The sequence below is a fragment of the Lactuca sativa genome, chromosome 7, assembly GCF_002870075.4.
Source record: "Lactuca sativa cultivar Salinas chromosome 7, Lsat_Salinas_v11, whole genome shotgun sequence".
NCBI classification, from domain to species: Eukaryota; Viridiplantae; Streptophyta; class Magnoliopsida; order Asterales; family Asteraceae; genus Lactuca; species Lactuca sativa.
This window is the reverse complement of record NC_056629.2, coordinates 83,154,547-83,175,631: the sequence shown is the minus strand read 5'-3', so window position 1 is coordinate 83,175,631 and position 21,085 is coordinate 83,154,547. Positions and strand designations below refer to the sequence as shown.

Genomic DNA, 21,085 nt, shown 5'->3' with positions numbered 1-21,085 from the left:
CATACATGTGTGGACCTTATGGGGGTATCCCCTCTCGTGGGCTTGAGGGCTGGGGGTTTCACGGTGGGACATGCTGCTTTAAAAAATGCTACATGCAAAGTCACCAAAAATAAGAAAACCGTGCATGGAAAATCAACACGTGTTCATACCATTTGCATTTGATACGTTTGGTTTCCTCACGCCGGATGCAGTGAAGCTTCTTAATAGAGTACAACGGATCATGCATATCAATGTTATATCCCCTAGATCTAGGGATGTAATATTTAAAATAATTAATTTTACTATACAAAAAGACTTACCGTTTGTGGTCTCACACGTTATATGGTGATAATTAAATTAATGAAAACTTCATGAAAAAAAAATGATAAAATAACATATAAAAATAAAATTTTTATTTAATAAAAATATATATTAAAAAGAATTTTAAAAAATGATTAAACTCATTAAAAAATTAAAAATAAATAGTTTTTAAAAAACTATTTTATAAACAAATTTTTTTGGTTCTTCCAAAAATTTCTTCTATATATGGAAAGGAAGTCTTTCTCTTTCCCCCCTTTTCCCAGTACTATAAAATCGGGAAGCAAAAAAATTTCCTTTCATTTTATGAGCTCGAATTTTACTCCAATGGCGGCCCCAAAACGACGGCTATTCTTCTGTATGACCCTAATTCTCGTCCTCTTTGCATCTTCAGAAACCCTTCATGATTACGAAGTAGACCAGTCGGACGATTCATCTCTCAAAATCAAGCACGAACAGCTCCTATCAAAGATTCTCAATTTAGGTCTCGCTTCTATCTTCTCAATTTCGTGTTTCAACGTTACAGAGCATTTTCGTTATGTACAATGAACTCCGAAAATTGATTTACTTAGATTTTGGTAAAAGGCTGGTGATTATGGATGATATCGTTTCTAGGTTTTCCTTTTTCCTATAGCTGTAAGATGTGTTTCTTAACTGATGGTATGAACTATAACGTTTATCTCTGTATCATTTCTTGTATGCTCTAACATTTACAGTCTTATTCAACCATTTTCAAATGACTATCAATTCGTTTGCATCTTCTTCTTATAAAAGTACCATGGAAATGAGAGTTTATTTACAATTTCTGCACAAATGTATTCATTTTTCCAAGGATTTCATCCTCAGAATCCAGCATTGATGAGAGGAGCCGTGAAATTAACTCCAAAGATGAAAGAATCAAACAACTGGAAACAAATGTTCTTGAGAAATCAAACAGTTTGGCCTCCTTGCGTAGTGAAATTCAATCTCTCCAGGTCATTTTCCAACAATATTAGTTATTGTTTGCATCTTAAGTTATCAAGTTGATGTATCAATACATGATACTTCCATTTCTTTTTGCAGAAAAAGGAATCTTTTGATGCAAAGGAACAAATGGGTGAGGCTCATGCAAGAGCTGGTGAACTTGAAAAGCAGGTGATGTTCATAATATCATCAAAAGATATAATCTCATTGTCCAATTCCTAAATTAATTTTCTTTTTTCAATAGGTTGAAGATCTTAGAATTGAAATAGCAAAACAAAACACAAAAAAAGATGCACTTGAAGCTCGAATACATGTTGCTGAAACAAAAATTGCAGAATTAAATGAGAAACTTGTGAAGGTACCCATGAATTATTATTATTATAATCAGTTATTTCTACTTGTATTATTTCTTATTATATATGTATAAAATTTTCTTTGTATAAATTTATCTTTATTTCCAGCTTCAGAGGACAAACGAAGAACAAAAGATTAGAATCCATAAAACAGAACTTGCTCTAAAGAAAGCTGAGGTTTTCTAAAACTCTACTTTTTTTTTTTTTATCTTTTTTTTTTTAAAAACTTTGGCTACTTTTACAAAATTTCAAAGACTCCAATATGTTTATAGGAAGAAAGAATCAGAGTCCAATTTAAAGCTGCACGCTTCTCAAAAGAACTTGCAGAGGTATATGAAATTGAAATACAAAAAAAAAAAATAACAATGTACTTTCATTATATATTTTTGTTATTTAAAAAAATGTTTATGCATCAGGTCCATGATTCATGGCTTCCACCATGGCTAGCAGTTCATTTAATTCATTTTCAGGTATATTCCCATTTCCTTTTGCTTTAAAATAAATGAAAAAAAAACATTTCTATTTCTTATTTTTCTCAATATGCAGTCTTTCATGGTGACTCATTGGAATGTGTATGGAAAACCAGCTCTTGATGTTGCATTTCAAAAGGTTTTCTAGAATTTTTACTATAACTTTTTTCTTTCATATTATATAATTACTTTCTGATATTGTTGTAAGTTGTAACACTGTTTTCACATGATAAACAGACTTAAAAATTAAAATAGTGCAAAACTAATATTAATAATATCTTTAAAGTTATATTATTAATATTATGAAATTTTTTAGGCAATGGAAACACAAACTCAAGTTCAAAGGTGGACATGGCCCTACATTGATATGGTTCACACAGTAAGAACTTTTTTCTTTTTTTTTCATTTATCTTTTATTATTAATATTAGTTTACATCTTGATTGATCTATTTATGGTTATCTTTTTTTTTATATACAGAAATGGATTCCTATTATCAAGGAACAATGGCTTACATTAGTGACAAATATGGAACCACATGCACAAAAATTTACTTTCAAGACTATTGAAATTTACCATGTATCCATGAAAAAATTACAGTCTCAAATTACCAATATAAAAACCATTTTGGATCCTTACATCAAGGTCTTGTTATTGTAAAATTTACCCAATCATTTCATTTTGTTATTTTTCTTTTTTATTTATGTATAAAATTTAAAAACCGGGATAACATTTACCATGTGTTGTATATCTTTACAGGAAGTCAAGAAGTTTACAAAACCTTATGTCAATTGGCTTTCAAAGACACTGAAACCTTATGTTTATAAAACACACATCTTTTTAAAACCTTACTCCAAGAAATTACTCCGTGGTTATAAAAGGCTCTCCAAATACGCCCTAAAATACCATCGACAGGTAACATTCTGCTTTTTTTTTTAAATGACAATTTTACCCTTTTGTTTGTTGTTATGTCATTTAACCTTGTGTTTTGTAGCCTAACCATGGGTTAAGTGGAGACTTAGTTGAATATATAATTTAGGGTTAGTTTGATTATATGTTGGAAGGAAAAAGAATGTAATATTTATTTATTTTTTATTTATAATTATTGATGACGTGGATTTTATTTCGGAAGGTACGAGGTAACATACATGAAGTGATGAAGCAAAATGAAATTACACGTGCCTTTGCAACTAATGAACTTGTGTGGTTTATGGTATGTGTTTTGAAGTATTTAAGTAATGTGATTATTTTTATAAAAATAGTTTATATAATTTTATAGTTAATGAGATTATTATGTTATTAATTTAGGCATCCGCTTTAATGGTTTTCCCTGTGATGGTTCTACTTACTATGGTGTCATCTTTATTCAGGTTTGTGTTATTGCTTTTACAAATGTTTATTCAAATGTGGTTCTTGATTTTTTATTTTTTATTTTTGATTTTTTTTTGGCAGTAAAAAGTCAAAAAAGCGATCGCGTAATTCCCATACAAGCCATACACGCCGTAGGGCAAAACGTGTGCATCAAGACAAAACAAGCACCTCAAAATAGTTCTACAACCTTCTTTAATCCGTTGTATGTTTTTTTGTTAATTTACAAATACGTCCCTGTTTCACTGATACTGACACTGACACTGTCATTTATCCAGACAGCTTGATCATTTTGTCTTTTTTTGAAACAGATACAATCTAGGGCCATGGAAAAGCTTCCAATGCCACACAATGAGGAATCACTAGTATGTTAATACTTGATAGACTTGAATGTTTACAAATACAAAAAGATTTGGAAAATGATGGTGGTAATCAATATAAATGTCCTTTTTGCCCTCATATCTTGTTGACCTGTGATAACATCTTGAACTTTGGTTTCAATGGTATATGACATAAAAGGGTATAAGGCTAAAATAGCAACTATTTTTATCTTTATAAGATAATGATATATAGGTTTGTAGAAGAAAGTTGCTAATGTTTTATAAATCGGGTGCTGTTTGTGGAATTACTTTTAGTTTTCTGTTGCTTGTATTAAATCTTGTGTTAGTTGCTAATTTGCTATTCTACTCTTTAGTCCAACTTGTTAAAATAAAGATTCCATATTGAAAATGGATACGAAATGAGAGACTTATTTGCACAAATTTTAATTTGTTTGTTGAAATTTATGTAGAAAAATAGCTGTTTAATATAAGTCTTGCGTGCCATTTGTCTTAAGAATTTGAATTATTGGATTTGATTTAATGGAACGCTTATACATCAATTTGGGTCTAATTATGGTTTGAGTGAGGCTCCTTAGTTCAGTGAAGCTCACTTTTCTTTTCTCTATGGAATGCAAATTGAGCAACAGTCTTCAAACCAATGATTATCAAATGATGAACACGGACCATAGTGCAAGGCATGAAAACAAGACTAGGGAAAGCATACAGAAATAAGATGAGGGGCATTTATGTTATTGCACTTTATTTAAATGGTAAGGGTACATTAGTCAATTTATCATGTGGAGATTTTAATGGGTTAGAGAGTTGTATAAATAAGATGAATTAGTTAGAAGTCACGACACTTAAAAAATGAAATCAAGAACCGGAGGGCCTTGATCATCCCAAGGGGTTCGTGATACGAAACAATTAAAACAATGGGTTGATGAGCTAGATACAATTTTGTAGTCCATATTGCTTTCTGATTTGGAGATGGCAGAACAAAGAAGCGATCACCAACAAATTATTAAACTGGAAAAGGTAGTGATACTCGACTTAAAAAAAAAGTCTTGTATAAAGATGGCGGTTAATGGTGACGAAAATACTTTTTTTTCCCTTCATGGGTATGGTAACAAGAACATGAAGAATCGAATACGTGGGGCTCATAATTAATGATAAATAGAACACTAAGGTTGGTGTGATAAACTGAAAAGTCTTTAGATTATTTAAGAATAAGTTCATGGAAAATGGCCCTGAGATTAGTTTGAACTTAGAAACCCTAATTTCCTTGGAATTGATCAAATTTGGCTGTTTGGGCGTGCGGTAACAAAAAGGCTCCCAAACGAGATGTTTCCAATTCATAAAAACTTCTTAGGGGTTGTTAAAAACCGATATTGTGGCTTTTGTGAAGCACTTCAAGAGATATAGGAAAATCATCAGGGGATGTAACTCATCATTTATCATTGTTGCCCTAAAAATCAAGGATCCACTCAAACTCAGTGACTACGGTCCAATCAGTCTTATTCTTATTGAATGTGTATACAAGATCATTGCCAAGTTTCTCGCTATATGTCTAAAAGTGGTTATTAGGCACAATATTGACAAGGTACAATCAACTTTTATGAAGGGTCGGAACATCCTTGACAAACCTCATATTGTTAATGAAGTATGCTCTTGGGTGAAAAAACCAAAGCGAAAAGTTCTTTATTTAAAATTGATTTCGATAAGGTGTTTGATTCAATTAATTGGAAGTACCTTGATTCTATTCTCATGCAAATAGGTTATGGCTTCAAATGACGTATGTGGATCAATGGGTGTCTTTCATCCTCCAGAGCATCGATTCTTGTTAACGGGGCACCGACAATGAACTTTCTATTTCCAAAGGCATTAGGCAATACGATCCATGAAGACGACTTGTGAAAAATGTATATTCAAATGTTTAAAATTTCCCATAATGAAAAACTATATATCCCATATTTTCTATGCCGACGACGCCTTTTTGTGGGGGAATGGTCCGAAAGCAACATCAAGAACTTAGCCCGAATCCTTCGTTTCTTTTAAGTCTCATCCGGTCTAAAAGTTAATTTTCATAAGTCCAAAGTTTTAGGTATTGGGGCTTCAATGAACAAAACCAATCGGTGGGCCTCTCTCCTTAGATGTGAATCGACTACCCTTCAATTTACCTTTCTTGGTGTTCCTGTGGGGGCAAACATGAACCTCAAGAAGAATTGGAAGCCGATAATTGAGAGGTTCCAATCTAAGCTTTCATCTTGGAAATCGAAGACCTTATCATTTCGTGAGAGACTTACCATAGTTAAGTCAATATTTGGTAATCTTCCTACTTATTTCTTTTCACTTTTTATTGCTCTTGTGGGTGTAATTAACACCCTTGAGCGGTTTCAAAGACAATTCTTATGGTGTTGGGTCGATAATAAAACAAAAATGAACTTGGATATCATATGATAATGTAATGGCACCTAAAGATTGTGGGGGGCTTGGTGTTAGATCAATTTGTGCCCTAAACATGGATCAATTCGTGCCCTAAATATTGCACTTATAGTGAAGTGGTGGTGACGTATTAAGACCGACTCATCTTCACTATGGAGTTGCATTATTAAAGGATACTCAACCTCTATTTAAAGCATGATGAATGTATGTCAAGGTCAATAGTTGGGGGTTGGAACAATATAGGAGGCATCAAGGGAGATTTAGCGAAAATTGGCATCCTAATTGGAGAAGTTATAAAAAAAGCAAACTAATGTGGGAAATGATACATTATTCTGGGTAGATAAATGGATCGACAATGACACCCTCAGAAATTCCTTCCCCAGCTTATATCGATCGAAAAAATAAATGTTATGTATCTAAAAGAATTTAGATCGACGTCCCTTCGCGGGATTGAAGACCTCAACCTTCACCGATTGAGTAGATTCATGAGTGGGAAATCCAAAGATGTGTCTCTTATTTCCATGGAATATGAGTTATGTTTAAGAATTTCAACAAAACTACAAATATAAATATTTTTTATTGATTAGAGGAAGAAAGCTAAAGAGGCCAACCTTTGATGGCTCTCATCAAGATGGTTTGATTCTTAGTGTAAATTGCAACTTTGCCCATAAACCGTTTAGAGTAGATCGATGCTAATTTGCCCTAAATCGCCTTACCAATGAAGAAATCCTTGAAGTAGTTATGATCACTTTTGAAGATGAAGAAATGACGTCCATTCCATTGATGCGATGAGATGAAGATACATTTTCGCATTCAATTCCTATTTGTTCCACATGATAGTTAATTAGACAAATTCTGGATAAACATAAAAACGTGGAAGGGTGAAACCAAAAGCGAAATCATGGAAATTTAAGGGATTCAAAGTCGCAAGGCCTTAAATTTTAGGGACTCAAAGTTGCAAGCCCATATTCTATGGATTCAAAGTCATAAAGCCATTCAGTACAAAAAAGAAAAAAAAACATATCGATCAAAGAAAGCCCTACAAACGACAACATCAAGTACAGTATATTGTCCGATTTAGAGATTCTACGAAGAAGGGTGTAACGTCCCATTTTCACAAATAAATTCTTCATTTTTATTTAAGATAAAAACACCATTTTCATAAAACCCAAGTTAAGAAAACTTATTTGTTCGTAATATAATTATATGAAAACATGAATGATATAGGTTAAATGTGAAACTCCAATGCTGCAGATGAATGTGTACATTCACATCTTTGCCTTCCCACGATCATCGGTAGTACCTGAAAACATTAAATCCAAAATTATAAGCTGAAGCTTAGTGAGTTCCCCCAAAATACCACACACCACAATATACATACAATGCATGCACACACGAACCTTTAGTCAACTGGACTACCTCGCGAGACTTAGAGTACACCTGGACCACTATCCTGAATGCACAATACCGGCCTTCAGTCCATGACTAGCCTGCCTCCTATGCTTACAACATACAACTGGTATGCACCTGACCTAAAACACACTGTTGGCCCGCCCGAGTATCTTGGCCTACCGTACAGAGCAAGACCACCACAACCCACCATCAGATATGTTGACATATATATAGCAAGCAAACAATCAAACAAGAACATCAACTGTCACACCCCAAAACCAAGAACGGCGGAAACGTTCTGGGGCGGAGGACGTCATGTACAGTATCACAACAATGAAAAGTAGTAAACAAGCAACAACATCATCCATTGCATTAATAATATAATTATTATACAAGTGTTCTGTCAAATTTTGATAAACACTAAAGCATAAATCAAAATGAAAGATGAGTCTTGAACAAGCTCCATCTTCCCTTCTCCTTGCATCGGTACCTGTCTATGATGACCTGAGGATACAAGTAATTTTGAAAGCGAGTATCAGCTTTAAAGCTGGTGAGATCATAAGTATTTTAGTGTCTTAATTTGTATGTCAGAATTTGTAAGTAAATAAATTGTAAGTATTGTAAATGTATATGAACTGTAAGTATGAAAATGTTTGTAAAACAACTGTAAACGTTTGAAAAACTCTAGAAATCCCAATGATTCCTACTATTATATAAGGGTGTCTTCTACCAAGACCTAACTGTTCTCAATGTAGTCTTCTACCAAGACTTAACTGTTCTAAATGTTCGTGTCATGTAAAAGTGTGTAATTTTCCCAAGTGTAACTATTATTAACAAAATATAGTTTTTACATTTATAGTTTAAGTGAAAAGATCACTAAATATGTGTACAGGGAAAATTAATGTAGTACTAAAATGTAGCGCTATAAGAACTACTGCTGTACTAATTACCTTAAACCGGATTTATATTAAGGCATCATGTGATTAATTGCACCATACTATTGACTGGTAACAACGACATAAGAATGGTCGTAAAAAGGTATGACGTTTGGCACCCGCAGACCTGCAGGTCCCGCTGTAGCTAGCAGCAAGGTGTAGGATAGTCAATCCAGTATAGATCTATACGCAAACTCACGCTCTCCCTTCAAGAGACTCTGGCTACAACTCGGGCATGACATTTAAGGCATGCTTCGATACAGTGGATCACAATTTTATTAACGTATTAATGTAAGTGTAATGTACGGAAATGTTCTACGTGTGCTAGCTGTAATGTGTGTTCTCTCTCTATCTAGCAAGTATAGTAATGTACTCGTTCTAGTATCGTTGTATATGTTCTCTTCCTAGTATAGTTGTATATGTACTCATAGTAATGAAATGTTCTAGCTGTAATGTATGTGCCCTCTATCTAGCAAGTATAGACTCATGAATGAACTGACTCATTGTATGATATCGCGTTCTAGTAATAGTTCTAGTATCTTCCTAAACTACCCATATGGTAGTTTACTAGTAATCTAACTGGGACGTATGAACATGGATGTATACCCTTGCTACCCAAGGGCATGGGATGAACTGGAAGGACCTTTTATGACTATATATGTACACATGATATATAACTAATATTTAAACGACCTTCGGACGAGTACCCGATATCCCACTAGACCACATCTCAAGCGCGAAAAGGAAATAGGGTGGATAGCCTTCCTAAGTCTTTTAAACATTTATTATATAACTATACATATAGAGGCATGCAATTTATAATATAAAAGCATAAAATAAGATTTGTAAAACCTTTGAACATAAATATTTTCTAAGAAAAGATCGACTTGATGTCGATCTATAAAATGGTTTCGAAGGAACGGGTTTGATAAAACAGTTTAGTATAAAGAACATTTGTTTGAAACACAATTGTAAATAAGTTTGAAATGTAATATACAGAATAAAATATACAGTGTAATAAGGAGTTTTTAAACACGTAAAGTGTTTATGAAAAACATTTGAAGGAAACTGTTTGGTAAAACGGTTAATGAGTAGCCAAGCATTTGAATGCTGCTTATTAATCACATGTGATTGATATAATAATTAGCATAATTCTACTTGTATCCCCCCATAAAACATTTAAAAACAATTTAAAACATTGATTAAGGGGTATGAACTCACCTGCAGTAAGTGACTGGAATTGAACGAACTGTTATCGTAAGGAAGGATCGGACAAGCGCTTGGTGTCAAGTGAAGACTTTAGACACACACAATGATCCTAATTACATATGAAGACATATGTATATAAATAATTAGTGATTAAAACACTAATTATACAAGTATAAACATTTAAACGCGAGGAAAACACTTTTGGTCAAGTGCTAGGAGGCTAATGGGTTGCAACAAAGGAGTGAAAGGCCTCTAATGGGAGTTTAAGGTCTAATGACCATATGATTTGGAGTTTAAGGCCCAGGGGAGTAAACTCCTAGCCGTAAACTCTCCTTAGGGTCACTAAATGAAGCTTAGAATTACTACAACTCTAGTGGTGAATTGTTTCAAGGCTAAATCAAGTGTTTGGGCTTCCTATTAACTCCTTTAAGGAGTTTACGGCCCAGAGACCATATTCCCTTGTAGTTTACGGCTGTAAACTACCTTGGGAGGGTGTTTATGGTGTTTTCAAGTCTCTAACATTTCAAGGTTATGATCTATGTTGGGTTCTAGGCATAAGGAAGGAATTAGGGTGTCATTTGACCCCTTTATAGGGGTTTACGACCCAAGAACTTGTCTTGGCCATAAAATCCTTAATACTTGTGATTCCTTATGTTTTCTAGGCTTTAAACACTTTAGGGTACATGTCTAAAATCAAGTCTAAGCCTTAGGTGCCTTAAAAGCACCATTTTGAGCATGCTTTTTGGAGTTTACGGCCTAAGATATTCTTGGGTCGTGAACTCCCAAACTTGGGTGATTCTTGGTTGATTTCATGTCCCTAATACACTCCTATACAAGTCCAAGGCAGTAGTATATCACGGGGGACAATCTAGGCTTGGTTTCGGGAGTTTACCGCCCAAGAACACCTTGGGGAGTAAACTCCTAAATCGAATGATTTAGCTATGTAATCTATGTTATGAACACATTTAAAGCTTTCTAACACTACTAGAAAGAGTTACTCACAATTTGGGATAAAAACCCGAAGATCCGTGAGAGAGAATTTTGGCTTTTCTCTAATTGGAATTCAACTAATGAACCAATTTGGTTCAGAATTCTATTTATAGTCCTGAGATATTTTGGCAGAAAATATTTTTATTCCTGAAACGAATTCTAATGTCCTAGAGTATTGGAATAACAGTGTTGCACAAAACCTTAGTGCATCCACTATCCTAATATCTCCTTAAGTGTAAAAATCCTGAAAACTGCCAAACTTATACTCGAAATATGAGTTTTCACTGTAACTGTTCTACTTCTATTGGCTTCAAATGGTTTGTTCAGAATGGAAATTTCGGGTTGTCACATCAACATAGACAACTATCTACACTAGTTTACATGTCTAACATCCTACTACCGCATACATGGTCTCATACAATACACTCTAGAGCCAATGTAGCTATATGCGGGTGGGGACTAGGAATAGGGAACCACAAGCTACCTAATCACAAGCCATGGTTACGGGTGCGGGTGGGTTCCCGATATGGATTATTGCCTACGAAAACTTAAAATGCCCTTATTTGAAGGAGAAAATGCATACAAAGTGGTGTACTAAGCAGAAAGATTTTTTTTTTTGATATGCAAGGGTTAGCAGCATCGGGATAAAGACTAAGGGAAGCAGTACTATGCCTAGAGGGGATGGTATTGGCATGGTACTGATGAAGCGAGCATAAAGGGGGTGGTTTTGTAGTTTGGAGGAGATTGAACTAAGGTTACCTGAGCAGTTCCATCAATCCTACGAAGGCAACCTATATGAACAATTCCTCTCCATTAAACAAGATGGGTCAGCTCGTGAGTATGTTGGTATGTTTGAATAGTTGGTGGCACAGTTGGATGGAATTCAAGAACAGGTGTTGGAAGGAACCTTCATTAAGGGGTTCAAAACAAAGTTGCACAACACGGTGAGAATGATGCAATCTGCGGGGCTCGGATAAACGATTAAATTAGCATTACTGGTTGATAAGTTGAACCAGGCTAACTAACAGTAGAGCAAGACAGTACATTGCCGAAACTCACAGGGACACTCCCCACAACCGAGGTAGTAAGAAACCAAGGTACTTCTAATACGTTTGCGTAGATAGAATATGGGGTAGCACCAACCAAAATACATTTTAAAAGAATGACAAATTCGGAGTTCACCGATAAAAAGAGTCAATGGTCTTTGTTTTCGTTGTGAATGCAGATTTGCACCGGTCATCGCTACCCCGATAAAACCCAACAAGTTATTGGTTGATAAGGAAGATGTAAACCTGTAAACCGATGAGCATGTTCACTTTCCACCTTGAGGACAAGGTGGATTTTCAGCGAAGGGGTATTGATATGAATCGTACAGGAAAGGAGCAAAAAGAAAAGTTCATGGAGTGTTCAATATTTTTATGTTTTATATTTATCTTAGCTTATTATAATTTGGAGTCTAATTAGGAGTCTTCTTTTATCAGTAGATAATTTTGCTTTATGGGTTTAGGAAGGTCAATAAAATGGGTATTAGGGCCGGCTTTAAAGGCAAACAAAGTTTTGAATTTTTTCTTTTGTTTTGAGATGCACCTATCTTTTGTTCTTTATTAAGTTAACGAGTATTTTTGTTTTCCAAATCGGTTCTCTCAATGTAGCCAAGGAATTAATAGATTTTTACTGTTAAAAAGGATCAGGAGCAGAAGTAAACTAGTGGTACATCTTGTAATTGTTTCCATCATTAACAAAAAGTGTTGTAGATATGCACAAATATTTTATTTCCATGACTGGTAAACAGCCAAAGAGTTATCACCATCATCTTTGTGGTTGTAAACAAGATTTATACCACATTCAATTACCATTAACCATTCCCCATAGTAAGTGCAATGTCAACAGTAACCTCGTCGCCCTCTTCTATCTCATTATTAGAAATCACCCAATGTCTTATGCATACTATGCTTTCTTCATCATCGTCTACTCTGACCACTTGTAAATTAGGACAATATTTCTGGTGGAGGTTCTTAGTTTTATTACGAATTAAATCGACCCATTCACCATATTGCGAGTATGTATATACATAGCCTACATTTAATCCCCTAAGATTGTAAGGAGATGAAGGCACAATAAATGTTATTGATGATCCCTTGCTTCTTTGACTGAACCATTCTGGAATCGCTCTTTGCTTGAATAATATGCTAAATATTCCAAGCTCATATAGCATCTGCAAAATCAAGAAGTCTAATTAATATAAACCAAGTTAATTTCATGTCTCTACTCTCTAGATCATCATTAGCTTAAGATCCATGTATGTATGTATGTATGTATGTATGTATGTATGTATGTATGTATGTATGTATGTATGTATGTATGTATGTATGTATATGTTAGAGAGAGAGAGAAGAACCTGGACTTGAAGTTTCTGCGGTGTATCCCATCTGATTCCATCTATAATATGCACATTTTGGTTTTTCACATTTACTAAATCCTTCCAGCCTAAATTACGGATTATGTTTTCATTCACTTGTGCTAGGGGTTGTACCTTGCGCATGCTTTCAATTTCAACCACGGATACAGATGATAAAGAGCTGATATTTGGTTTTGTCACCGGTTCATATTCTAATTTTTCTAGTGAACTACAGTTATGGATATTCATATATGCGATCATACTGATACATGATACATACTTTAGGTAATGACAACCTTCCAAACAGAGGACTTCAAGTCTACTAAGGTTTCTCACATTCAAAGAAGTTAGCGGATTCCAACTCAAATTTAACACCTTCAACTTTGTCAGGCTGCTAAAATCCATGGGGAATAACTCGTTGGATAAATTGTTGTTTTTGAGGGATATTCTTACTAAGGAGTTGAAAAGTGAAAAACCTTTTAAACCTTTTTGTATCACATCCACAATGGCATACGGAGATGATTGCGAGTTGATGATAAATTCTCTAGCATTCAAAACTTCTAATGACTTCATATCTTTCATATGGCGTGGATATTCACAAAGATTTGTACAACCACCTACTAATAGAATTCTAATGTTTTTCAACCTTCTCGTGCTTCTTGGAAGCCTTTTGAGCTTAATGCAATAACTCACGTCAAGGAGAACAAGTTTATTGCATAGCTCGATTGATTCACACACCTTAACCAGACTTACACATCTTGTTAGTATCAATCTCTCAAGTGCTGGTAGCCATGAGAAGTCACCGATTCTCACAATCTTGGAAAAACTGAGATTTAAAATCTTCAATGATGGAAGCAACTATTGATTTTAGCATTAAATTAAAAGATATTAGCCATTTGAAGAAAATTAACAGATATTAGCCATTTGAGAAAACTAAATGATTAATGCTTTGGATGTTTGATACCTTTGGCTTCTTCCAAAGTTGTTGCAGATTGCTATAAGACATATCAAGAGCAACCATCTTCTCCATTTGTAGGTCAAAAGGTATGTAACTCAAAGGGAATCCATGCATAGACAACCATCTTAAGCCTTTTGGAAAATGTTTATAGGACCCATGGAGTTGTACATAGTTGAGTTGGAGTAGTCTTAGTTTATCCATTTTACTAAGTGCAATTGTTCTTAAGTCGACTTTGTCATGATGAGAGAAACACAATAAGAATACCCAAACAAATAAGCACCAAATCTTTGAGAAAAAGTTGCAAAGCCAATGAATCCGTGGAAGTTCCTTGGTGGATGTATTTGTACCACCTAAAGTATCATCCTCAACCACTTTCTTGGAAAGGACAAGGCCTTGAATTTTATTTGTACCCTAACAAGAAAAATAAATATGCACACATTAGCAAATTAACTTATTAATTCATGTATATGTATAATGCAAAATAATTTATATATAAAAAAATAAGGACACATGTATCTCCTCTGACCTCTATTACCTTATCTTGTTTCAACACATCATATGATTCATCATGATGCCATAATCGACTACGCTTCCATGGCTTCTTAGGTGATTCATGACGAACTAAGTCCCTCCCCATACCTTGAAGTAGTTGATGCATCATTAACTCATTTCTTGGTCCAACAGTTACAAGACACGTATCAATGAGCTTTGAGAACCCTGACGTTGTCTTGATACCACACTCCTTTAGTATCATTTCAGTGAACTCTCTATCTTTTCCAACGAAAAAACAAGCAATATGCTTGAATAATTCCTTCTCGTTTTCGGATCTTAAAGAATCATAACTTATTTGTAGGAACTTTTGTATATCAGGATTTGGTTCTTTCTCCAAAAACTCTATGGCATCCTCCCATGCAACCACATCGTCATTGCGTAAAGAACTACCTATAACTTTAAGTGCTAATGGATGTCCTCCACAATGTTTCACAACCTTTCTTGACAATTCTTGGTATCGTTCCTTGGGATCATTGCACTTAAAGGCATGTAAACATAAAAGTTGTAGTGATTCGGTTTCATCCAATCCTTCAAGCAAGTGCTTCATATGCTTGAGTGATATATTCTTACCAAATAAACCACTCTTTTCAGTCAACGATCCATCTATGGTTGTTATTATGATCTTGCTTCTTGGATGAAATCTTTTTGTTCCAATTAACACATCCAACTGCTCGAAATTATCAATGCCATCAAGAACAAGCAGTGTTCGTTTATGGAGTAGAACATTCTCAATCTTATTGGTGCACCAATTGACGTCATGTAGCTTTTGTAAATTTCCTTTCTGAATGTCTACAAGTAGATGTTTTTGTAAATCAAACAATGTATTCACTTGTTGTGTACATGTAACGACCCGTTCCCGGTATGTTAATTTATTGGTCTTTGTTGTGAGTTTTGCAAGAGGAACTCGGCGAGTTCATAGCCTGACTCGCCGAGTAGGGTCGCGGCTGCGAGCACGCGTGAGCCGGGGACTCGGCGAGTCCATATTCTGGACTCGGCGAGTCCATCCGTCTGGGTGAAACCCTAAATCCCCGGGTTGCCCACTATTTAAACCACCTTATAGCCCCATTCTTGCCTCCCTCACCCTGAGAACTCAGTGAGAAAACCCTAATCCTCCCTTGAGAGCTTATAAGTGATTTGGTGCCATTTTGTGAAGGTGTGAAGAAGGAGAAGAAGAAAGAAGCAAGGAAACGAGTTGTATTGCAAAGATCCAAGGGCAAATATGAGTTTATTGAGGTATTTTCGGAGTTCCCTTCTTATTTTATGCTTTAAACTTCCATTAGAGCTCTTCTAAGAGCTAATTGATGTTTGTTCCAAGCCTTATGTTTGCATGAATGTCTTAATAAGTCGAAATACCTTTGGATCTGAATGTTGGGGTGTTGTAGAGCCCATATCTTCTGTCTTTTTGGAGTTACTTTGCTTATTAATCATAGATCTACCCATTTTATGCATCTTTTAGCCTTATTTCCCTTATTCATGAGGTTGTGCACGTAAAGTTGGAAACTTTACGTGGTAAATCAGCTTATTGGACTCAGATCTATCAATTGTATGCGTTGGATTCAAACAAAATCGAGTAAAAATCAGTTGCATGGCGGCAACTCGGCGAGTCGGGAAGAACGACTCGGCGAGTTGGGTCGCGAGTTCCCGAGTCCTTCATTTTGACCAGTGTCGAGTGAATCCAGTGAGTTAGAAAGTGGACTCAGCGAGTTGAGGGTAGACTCAGTGATGGAGGGACTCGGCGAGTTGTTCATACAACTCGGCGAGTCCAAGACAATCTTCTTAGGATCATGAACAACTCGTCGAGTTTGTTCATACGGCTCGGCGAGTCGGATGAAGATTGTTTGAGTTCTTGGATCAAGAGGGTACTCGTCGAGTCGATGCCACACTCGACGAGTAGCAGCGGGTAGAACTGAGAAGTGAGAGTAGGACTCGGCGAGTTGGGTGATCCAACTCGGCGAGTCAGCCCCAAAAGTAAGTTGACTTTGACCAAGGGTAAAAGAGTTATTTTTACCCCAAGTGCAGTGTTTAGTATTTGATTGAGTGTGTTCATGGGCTTGTAGCCGAGGAGATTCAGGAGCAGCAGCCGGTAGCTTTCAGAGACACACACTCAGCCGCCAGTTTACGAGGTGAGTTTCCTTCAAGTAGGGACGGGTCTAAGGTCGCAATGCCGGCCCGTCCAGTTAGCAGTAGTTTCCGGACTTCGGTCCGATGTAGCAGCTAGAACGTTTGATGCCTTCGTGGCTCAGACAGGATTTATGTGCTATGTTTTATGTGTTACGTGTTATGTGTTCCGGGCTACGGCTCGATGTAGTATGCAGTATATGTGTTCATGCTAGTTGATATGCTATGATATGTTCAGTCAGTTAGTTCCGGACTCCGGTCCGATGCAGGGGACAAGGTCCCAGTTAGTTCCGGACTTCGGTCCGATGCAGTTAGTTCCGGACTTCGGTCCGATGCAGGGGACAAGGTCCCAGTCAGTTCCGGATTTCGGTCCGATGCAGTTTCCGGGTTTCGGCCCGATGCAGTGGGCAAGGCCCAATATGTGTTATATGTTATTGTATGGTATGTGGTATTTTGGGGGAGCTCACTAAGCTTCGTGCTTACAGTTTCAGTTTTGGTTTCAGGTACTTCCGCAAGCAAAGGGAAGAGCTCGGGATGATGGCATCGCACACACCACCGCCTCAGCTTTAGCCTGGGATTGATTTAGATGTTTTGATCTGATGTAGTATGATACAGTTTTCCGCATAGTATTTTATTATGTTTTGGAATACATCACGCATGGTTTTATTATATGATGCTCTGATCACAGTTTTGATCATATTAAAAACAAAATTTTTGGGTCGTATTTTTGGGTCGTTTCAGTACATCTCCTTCCAATATCTTCAATAAAGCTGCATCTTTCAAAATCATTATAATGCACTTCATAGACATATCTGGCCAGTGATGTCTTTCCAATCCCAGCCATTCCCCATATTGTGAGAATGTCAGTAGTGTCAGAGGATTTATCTTTTAGCCATGATGTGATGGTGTTAACCGATGAGTGCATCCCAATTACGTGTGGGGTTTTACCACGTATGCATTGATCTAATTTACTGCTAATGTTCATGACAATCTCTTGAATGAACATCGTTTCTCGACTAAATAGTAATTGCAATGACAACATTAGAACCACTTCAAGAAAATTAACTTTATATTTTATTTGATTAACTAATCACTGAGTAAACTCCCATTATCTAAAGTTTACGCATAGAATAAAATAAACAAATGTACAAAAGTATGTACCAGAGTTTGTGATATTAATCTTTGTAAAATAGGCAATGGAAGAGGTTACAATGGGCTAACAATTTGCCAAAGGAAAAGAAAAGGTTGGACAAAAATTTGTAAATTTTTGTTTATAAAAAGTTCAATAAAAGTTGTAAAAAAGTCTTTTAAAAGTGAATTTGTAAAGAAAAACTAATTTTCAACAGAATTTGTAAAAAAATAAAAGTTTGGACTAAAAACATAACAAAATTTAGAACTTGGAGAAAAAATATAAAATTGTAAAATGACCTTTTCAAGCAGGTAAAAACAAAAATTAAAAAAAAAAAAAGTTGTTTCCATTTTATGCAATAAAATCCGTTTGTTGGTGTTGGTGATTTGACGATACTATAATTAAATACTTTATTTTTAAAACAATGTTATCCTGATAAATAATAAAAGTGATGTACATGTCATATAAGCGCCACCTGAACAAGTTCTGTTGACCAAAACGTACTGAATGTCAATGACCCCCTTCAATTATGGAATAATATTAACTTTTGACACATTTTTTAAAAAGTTTAAGGACCTACACCACGCAACAAAAAAAGCTTAGTGATGATAAAACAAAATAGTTGGTTGGTTAACAGCGACTATCAACTTTTTTTAAGTAGCGTTTAACACAAGAAATGTCAAAAAGACGATGTTAATTAAACAAAAAGTGATGGAAAACTTGTGGAAATATTAGCAAGATTGATTAATTACCAGCCGTTTGCATCCATTCCTTTCAAATCAACAACCTCCACAAGGGCTTCCTTCCATAACTCCATCTTATATGCCTGTTGATTTCTCTTCTGCACATCTATTTCTGCTTCCATCCTGTGTTTATGCTTAGCCATAGCATCTCCAAAGCTGCTTTGTTGCTTCCTAACATGTGTGGGCTCCACATGGTAGAAGATTGGGATAACAATATGTTTATAGTTCCTACGTAGCTCAAGGATCAATACCAGTTCATCAAGGCACCATGTTGAAGAAGCATAATTCTTGGATAGCACAATAATGGAGGCCTTGGAAGCTTTGATTGCGCTCTCCAACTCTGGCTTAAGATCTTCTCCTGTTTGGATCTCTTCTTCATCTAAAAAGGTATTGATATTGGCATCCAACAATGCCTTGTGAAGGTGATCAATGAAACTATTACGAGTGTCAACACCTCTGAAACTTAGAAAAACGTCATACTTGGTTGGGGAAGGCGATAAGGACCCTTGAATTTGATTGAGAATAACCATGATCAATAATAAAAGCTTAGAAAGACATGATGTATTAGAAAGACATCATGGATTTAATCCCAGGCGAGGAGGACTTGTAATGAAGTTAAATCTAATAATGATCATGTAGACTTTTACCTACTTCTTTGATATTAAAATATGTTCCATAAAATCAGCCATATACCATTTTTAATTTATACTCGAAATAATCTTGTGTACACACAGTGGCGAGTTTATGCATGGCTAAGGTGGGTCATATGACCCACCTAATTTTATAAATAATAATAGAAATTCTATACCAAGACATTGAGGAACTACCTAAAGGTTTTCTAAGGACCTACCTTATAAAGAAAAAGAAAGAAAAGAAAAAGAGATTTTGGGTTGGTAAAAAAAAACTCAATTGTTGAAACAGAGGTGAGGCAATGGAACAACAATTCAAATTATTTAGGAATAATAGGTTTTTTTGCTACTTTAGTTCCCAATTCCATTAAGGATAATGGACTCTCTTTTATTACATTATCATATTATTATTTTTTAATTTATATTTAGAGTTATAATAAAAATAAACATATATCTTATTTATTGATTTTTGCTGTTTTAGGGAACCTGCGGATAAATCATCTCCAATCTGATCGTGAATTTATATCCATTTTGTTAATTTCTTTTTTGTTTTTATTTACTTTTAAATAGATTTTTATATAATTTTTTCTTTAAAGAAAAACCTTCACTCACACACGTTTTATTTACTTTTAAATAGATTTTCATATCATTTTTTCTTTATAGATTTTTGTATCATGTGTGAATAATAATTAACAAATCGGTTTTATTTTAAATTTAAGTTGATTTTAGTAAAAATAATTAAGGTTGATCGGTTTGGGCTCGGTTCTCTCACCATTAGTTTTTATACATGTTGAATTAGTTATTTTTCTGGGTAAACCCGATTTTTTTCTTGAACCGACCCTAGTTGGTAAACCACTTGGATTTCTATTCTAGACTCGCCACTGTGTACACAGACGCAAGGGAAGTTACTTTTATATAATAAGATATGATCAAAACAAAATGTTTTTGGTATAAAGAAATTACTTGTTAATTTCTTTAGTTTTCTTTCAAAGTAACAATTATATTTGGAAAAGAAATGCATATAAAATCATGTCAAGGTGAATGATTATACGAAAGTTTTACTGTTTTAGTCTTTATTTTGTGACAAATCCACAAACTCGACGGCTATAGTTAGTTAATTTCACATACCAATAAGGTTTCTAATTTTTTTTACATGGCAACAACTACAAGAATTAATGAATTTATAACCAAACTAGATATAGGTTATATTATGCTATCAAATTCATGTATTCAATTAGTGTAAGTCACTCATGCCGCATTGATAAGTTTTGACTTTTAAACAAGGTGATGTATGCCAAATAAATAAGTTAGAAAAAAAGAGGCATATGAAAAGACGTACCCGTTGGACCATAGTAGGTAAGACAAGTCTGACATGGGACCGACACTCTTAAGAAATAATTAGGAGTTAATAATTGAAGAGGATAATAAGCTTTTAAATTTGTCTATATGCGGTTTCTAAAGTTTTTTTTTTGTATATATATTTTACCGAGATGGTTGTACAACCTTTTAAATGTCGTCATTTTAAAATTAGAGGGACAACATTTAAACAGTTGTAACAATCATGTTAGTGTAATATGTACAAAAAAAGACCTTAAGAACCTAATGTGGACAAATTTGAAATCTTATTATCCTCTTAGGTCATTAACCCTTCTAAAATAGATTAGAGATACATAATTTGTCGGGGATACCCTTTTACTTGTCTGAATACCCTTTTACTTTGATCATGGCTCCGCTACTAGTTGATAATTTATCTGAAATTTATATAATAACATAAAAGATCATTTAAAAAATATGTTTTCTATAATTAATTAATAAGTATAT

General features: G+C 34.8%; 3 protein-coding genes across 4 annotated transcripts; 1 reads left to right on the top strand and 2 right to left on the bottom strand.

Moving 5' to 3' along the window:
- Positions 1–546: 546 nt before the first annotated feature.
- Positions 547–4,074, top strand: LOC111887681 (uncharacterized). 2 transcript variants are annotated; one of them, XM_023883856.3, is made up of 15 exons: positions 547–781; positions 1,144–1,271; positions 1,360–1,431; positions 1,505–1,618; positions 1,722–1,790; positions 1,886–1,942; positions 2,030–2,083; positions 2,160–2,222; positions 2,400–2,462; positions 2,562–2,726; positions 2,841–2,996; positions 3,214–3,294; positions 3,390–3,451; positions 3,534–3,654; positions 3,761–4,074. In XM_023883856.3, exons 1-14 carry the CDS (start codon positions 604–606, stop codon positions 3,628–3,630), a joined length of 1,359 nt encoding a protein of 452 aa, XP_023739624.1. In that variant the 5' UTR covers positions 547–603; the 3' UTR covers positions 3,631–3,654; positions 3,761–4,074. The 2 variants fall into 2 exon arrangements, with proteins under 2 accessions (XP_023739624.1, XP_023739625.1); XM_023883857.3 differs by lacking the exon at positions 2,562–2,726.
- A 3,840-nt stretch (positions 4,075–7,914) lies between these two features.
- LOC111887710 (toll/interleukin-1 receptor-like protein) lies at positions 7,915–19,367 on the bottom strand. Its single transcript, XM_052765197.1, has 2 exons — positions 18,645–19,367; positions 7,915–8,107 (listed from the first exon to the last, which is right to left on the bottom strand). The coding sequence occupies exons 1-2, from the start codon at positions 19,163–19,165 to the stop codon at positions 8,098–8,100; spliced, it is 531 nt and encodes a 176-aa protein (XP_052621157.1). The 5' UTR covers positions 19,166–19,367; the 3' UTR covers positions 7,915–8,097.
- LOC122194403 (disease resistance protein RPV1-like) lies at positions 12,426–18,651 on the bottom strand. Its single transcript, XM_042896419.2, has 3 exons — positions 14,100–18,651; positions 13,136–13,993; positions 12,426–12,952 (listed from the first exon to the last, which is right to left on the bottom strand). Exons 1-3 carry the CDS (start codon positions 14,292–14,294, stop codon positions 12,593–12,595), a joined length of 1,413 nt encoding a protein of 470 aa, XP_042752353.1. The 5' UTR covers positions 14,295–18,651; the 3' UTR covers positions 12,426–12,592.
- Positions 19,368–21,085: the final 1,718 nt, after the last annotated feature.

Excerpts from the sequence above, each read along its gene's own strand:
- LOC111887710 (XM_052765197.1), bottom strand. The coding sequence starts at position 19,165 with ATGGTTATTCTCAATCAAATTCAAGGGTCCTTATCGCCTTCCCCAACC.
- LOC122194403 (XM_042896419.2), bottom strand. The coding sequence starts at position 14,294 with ATGGATAAACTAAGACTACTCCAACTCAACTATGTACAACTCCATGGG. Across the intron at positions 13,994-14,099 it reads AACTTTGGAAGAAGCCAAAG|TTGCTTCCATCATTGAAGAT; the intron begins GTATCAAACATC and ends TAAAATCAATAG. Across the intron at positions 12,953-13,135 it reads CGCAGAAACTTCAAGTCCAG|ATGCTATATGAGCTTGGAAT; the intron begins GTTCTTCTCTCT and ends TTGATTTTGCAG.
- LOC111887681 (XM_023883856.3), top strand. The coding sequence starts at position 604 with ATGAGCTCGAATTTTACTCCAATGGCGGCCCCAAAACGACGGCTATTC. Across the intron at positions 1,432-1,504 it reads CTGGTGAACTTGAAAAGCAG|GTTGAAGATCTTAGAATTGA; the intron begins GTGATGTTCATA and ends TTTTTTCAATAG. Across the intron at positions 2,084-2,159 it reads TTCATTTAATTCATTTTCAG|TCTTTCATGGTGACTCATTG; the intron begins GTATATTCCCAT and ends CTCAATATGCAG.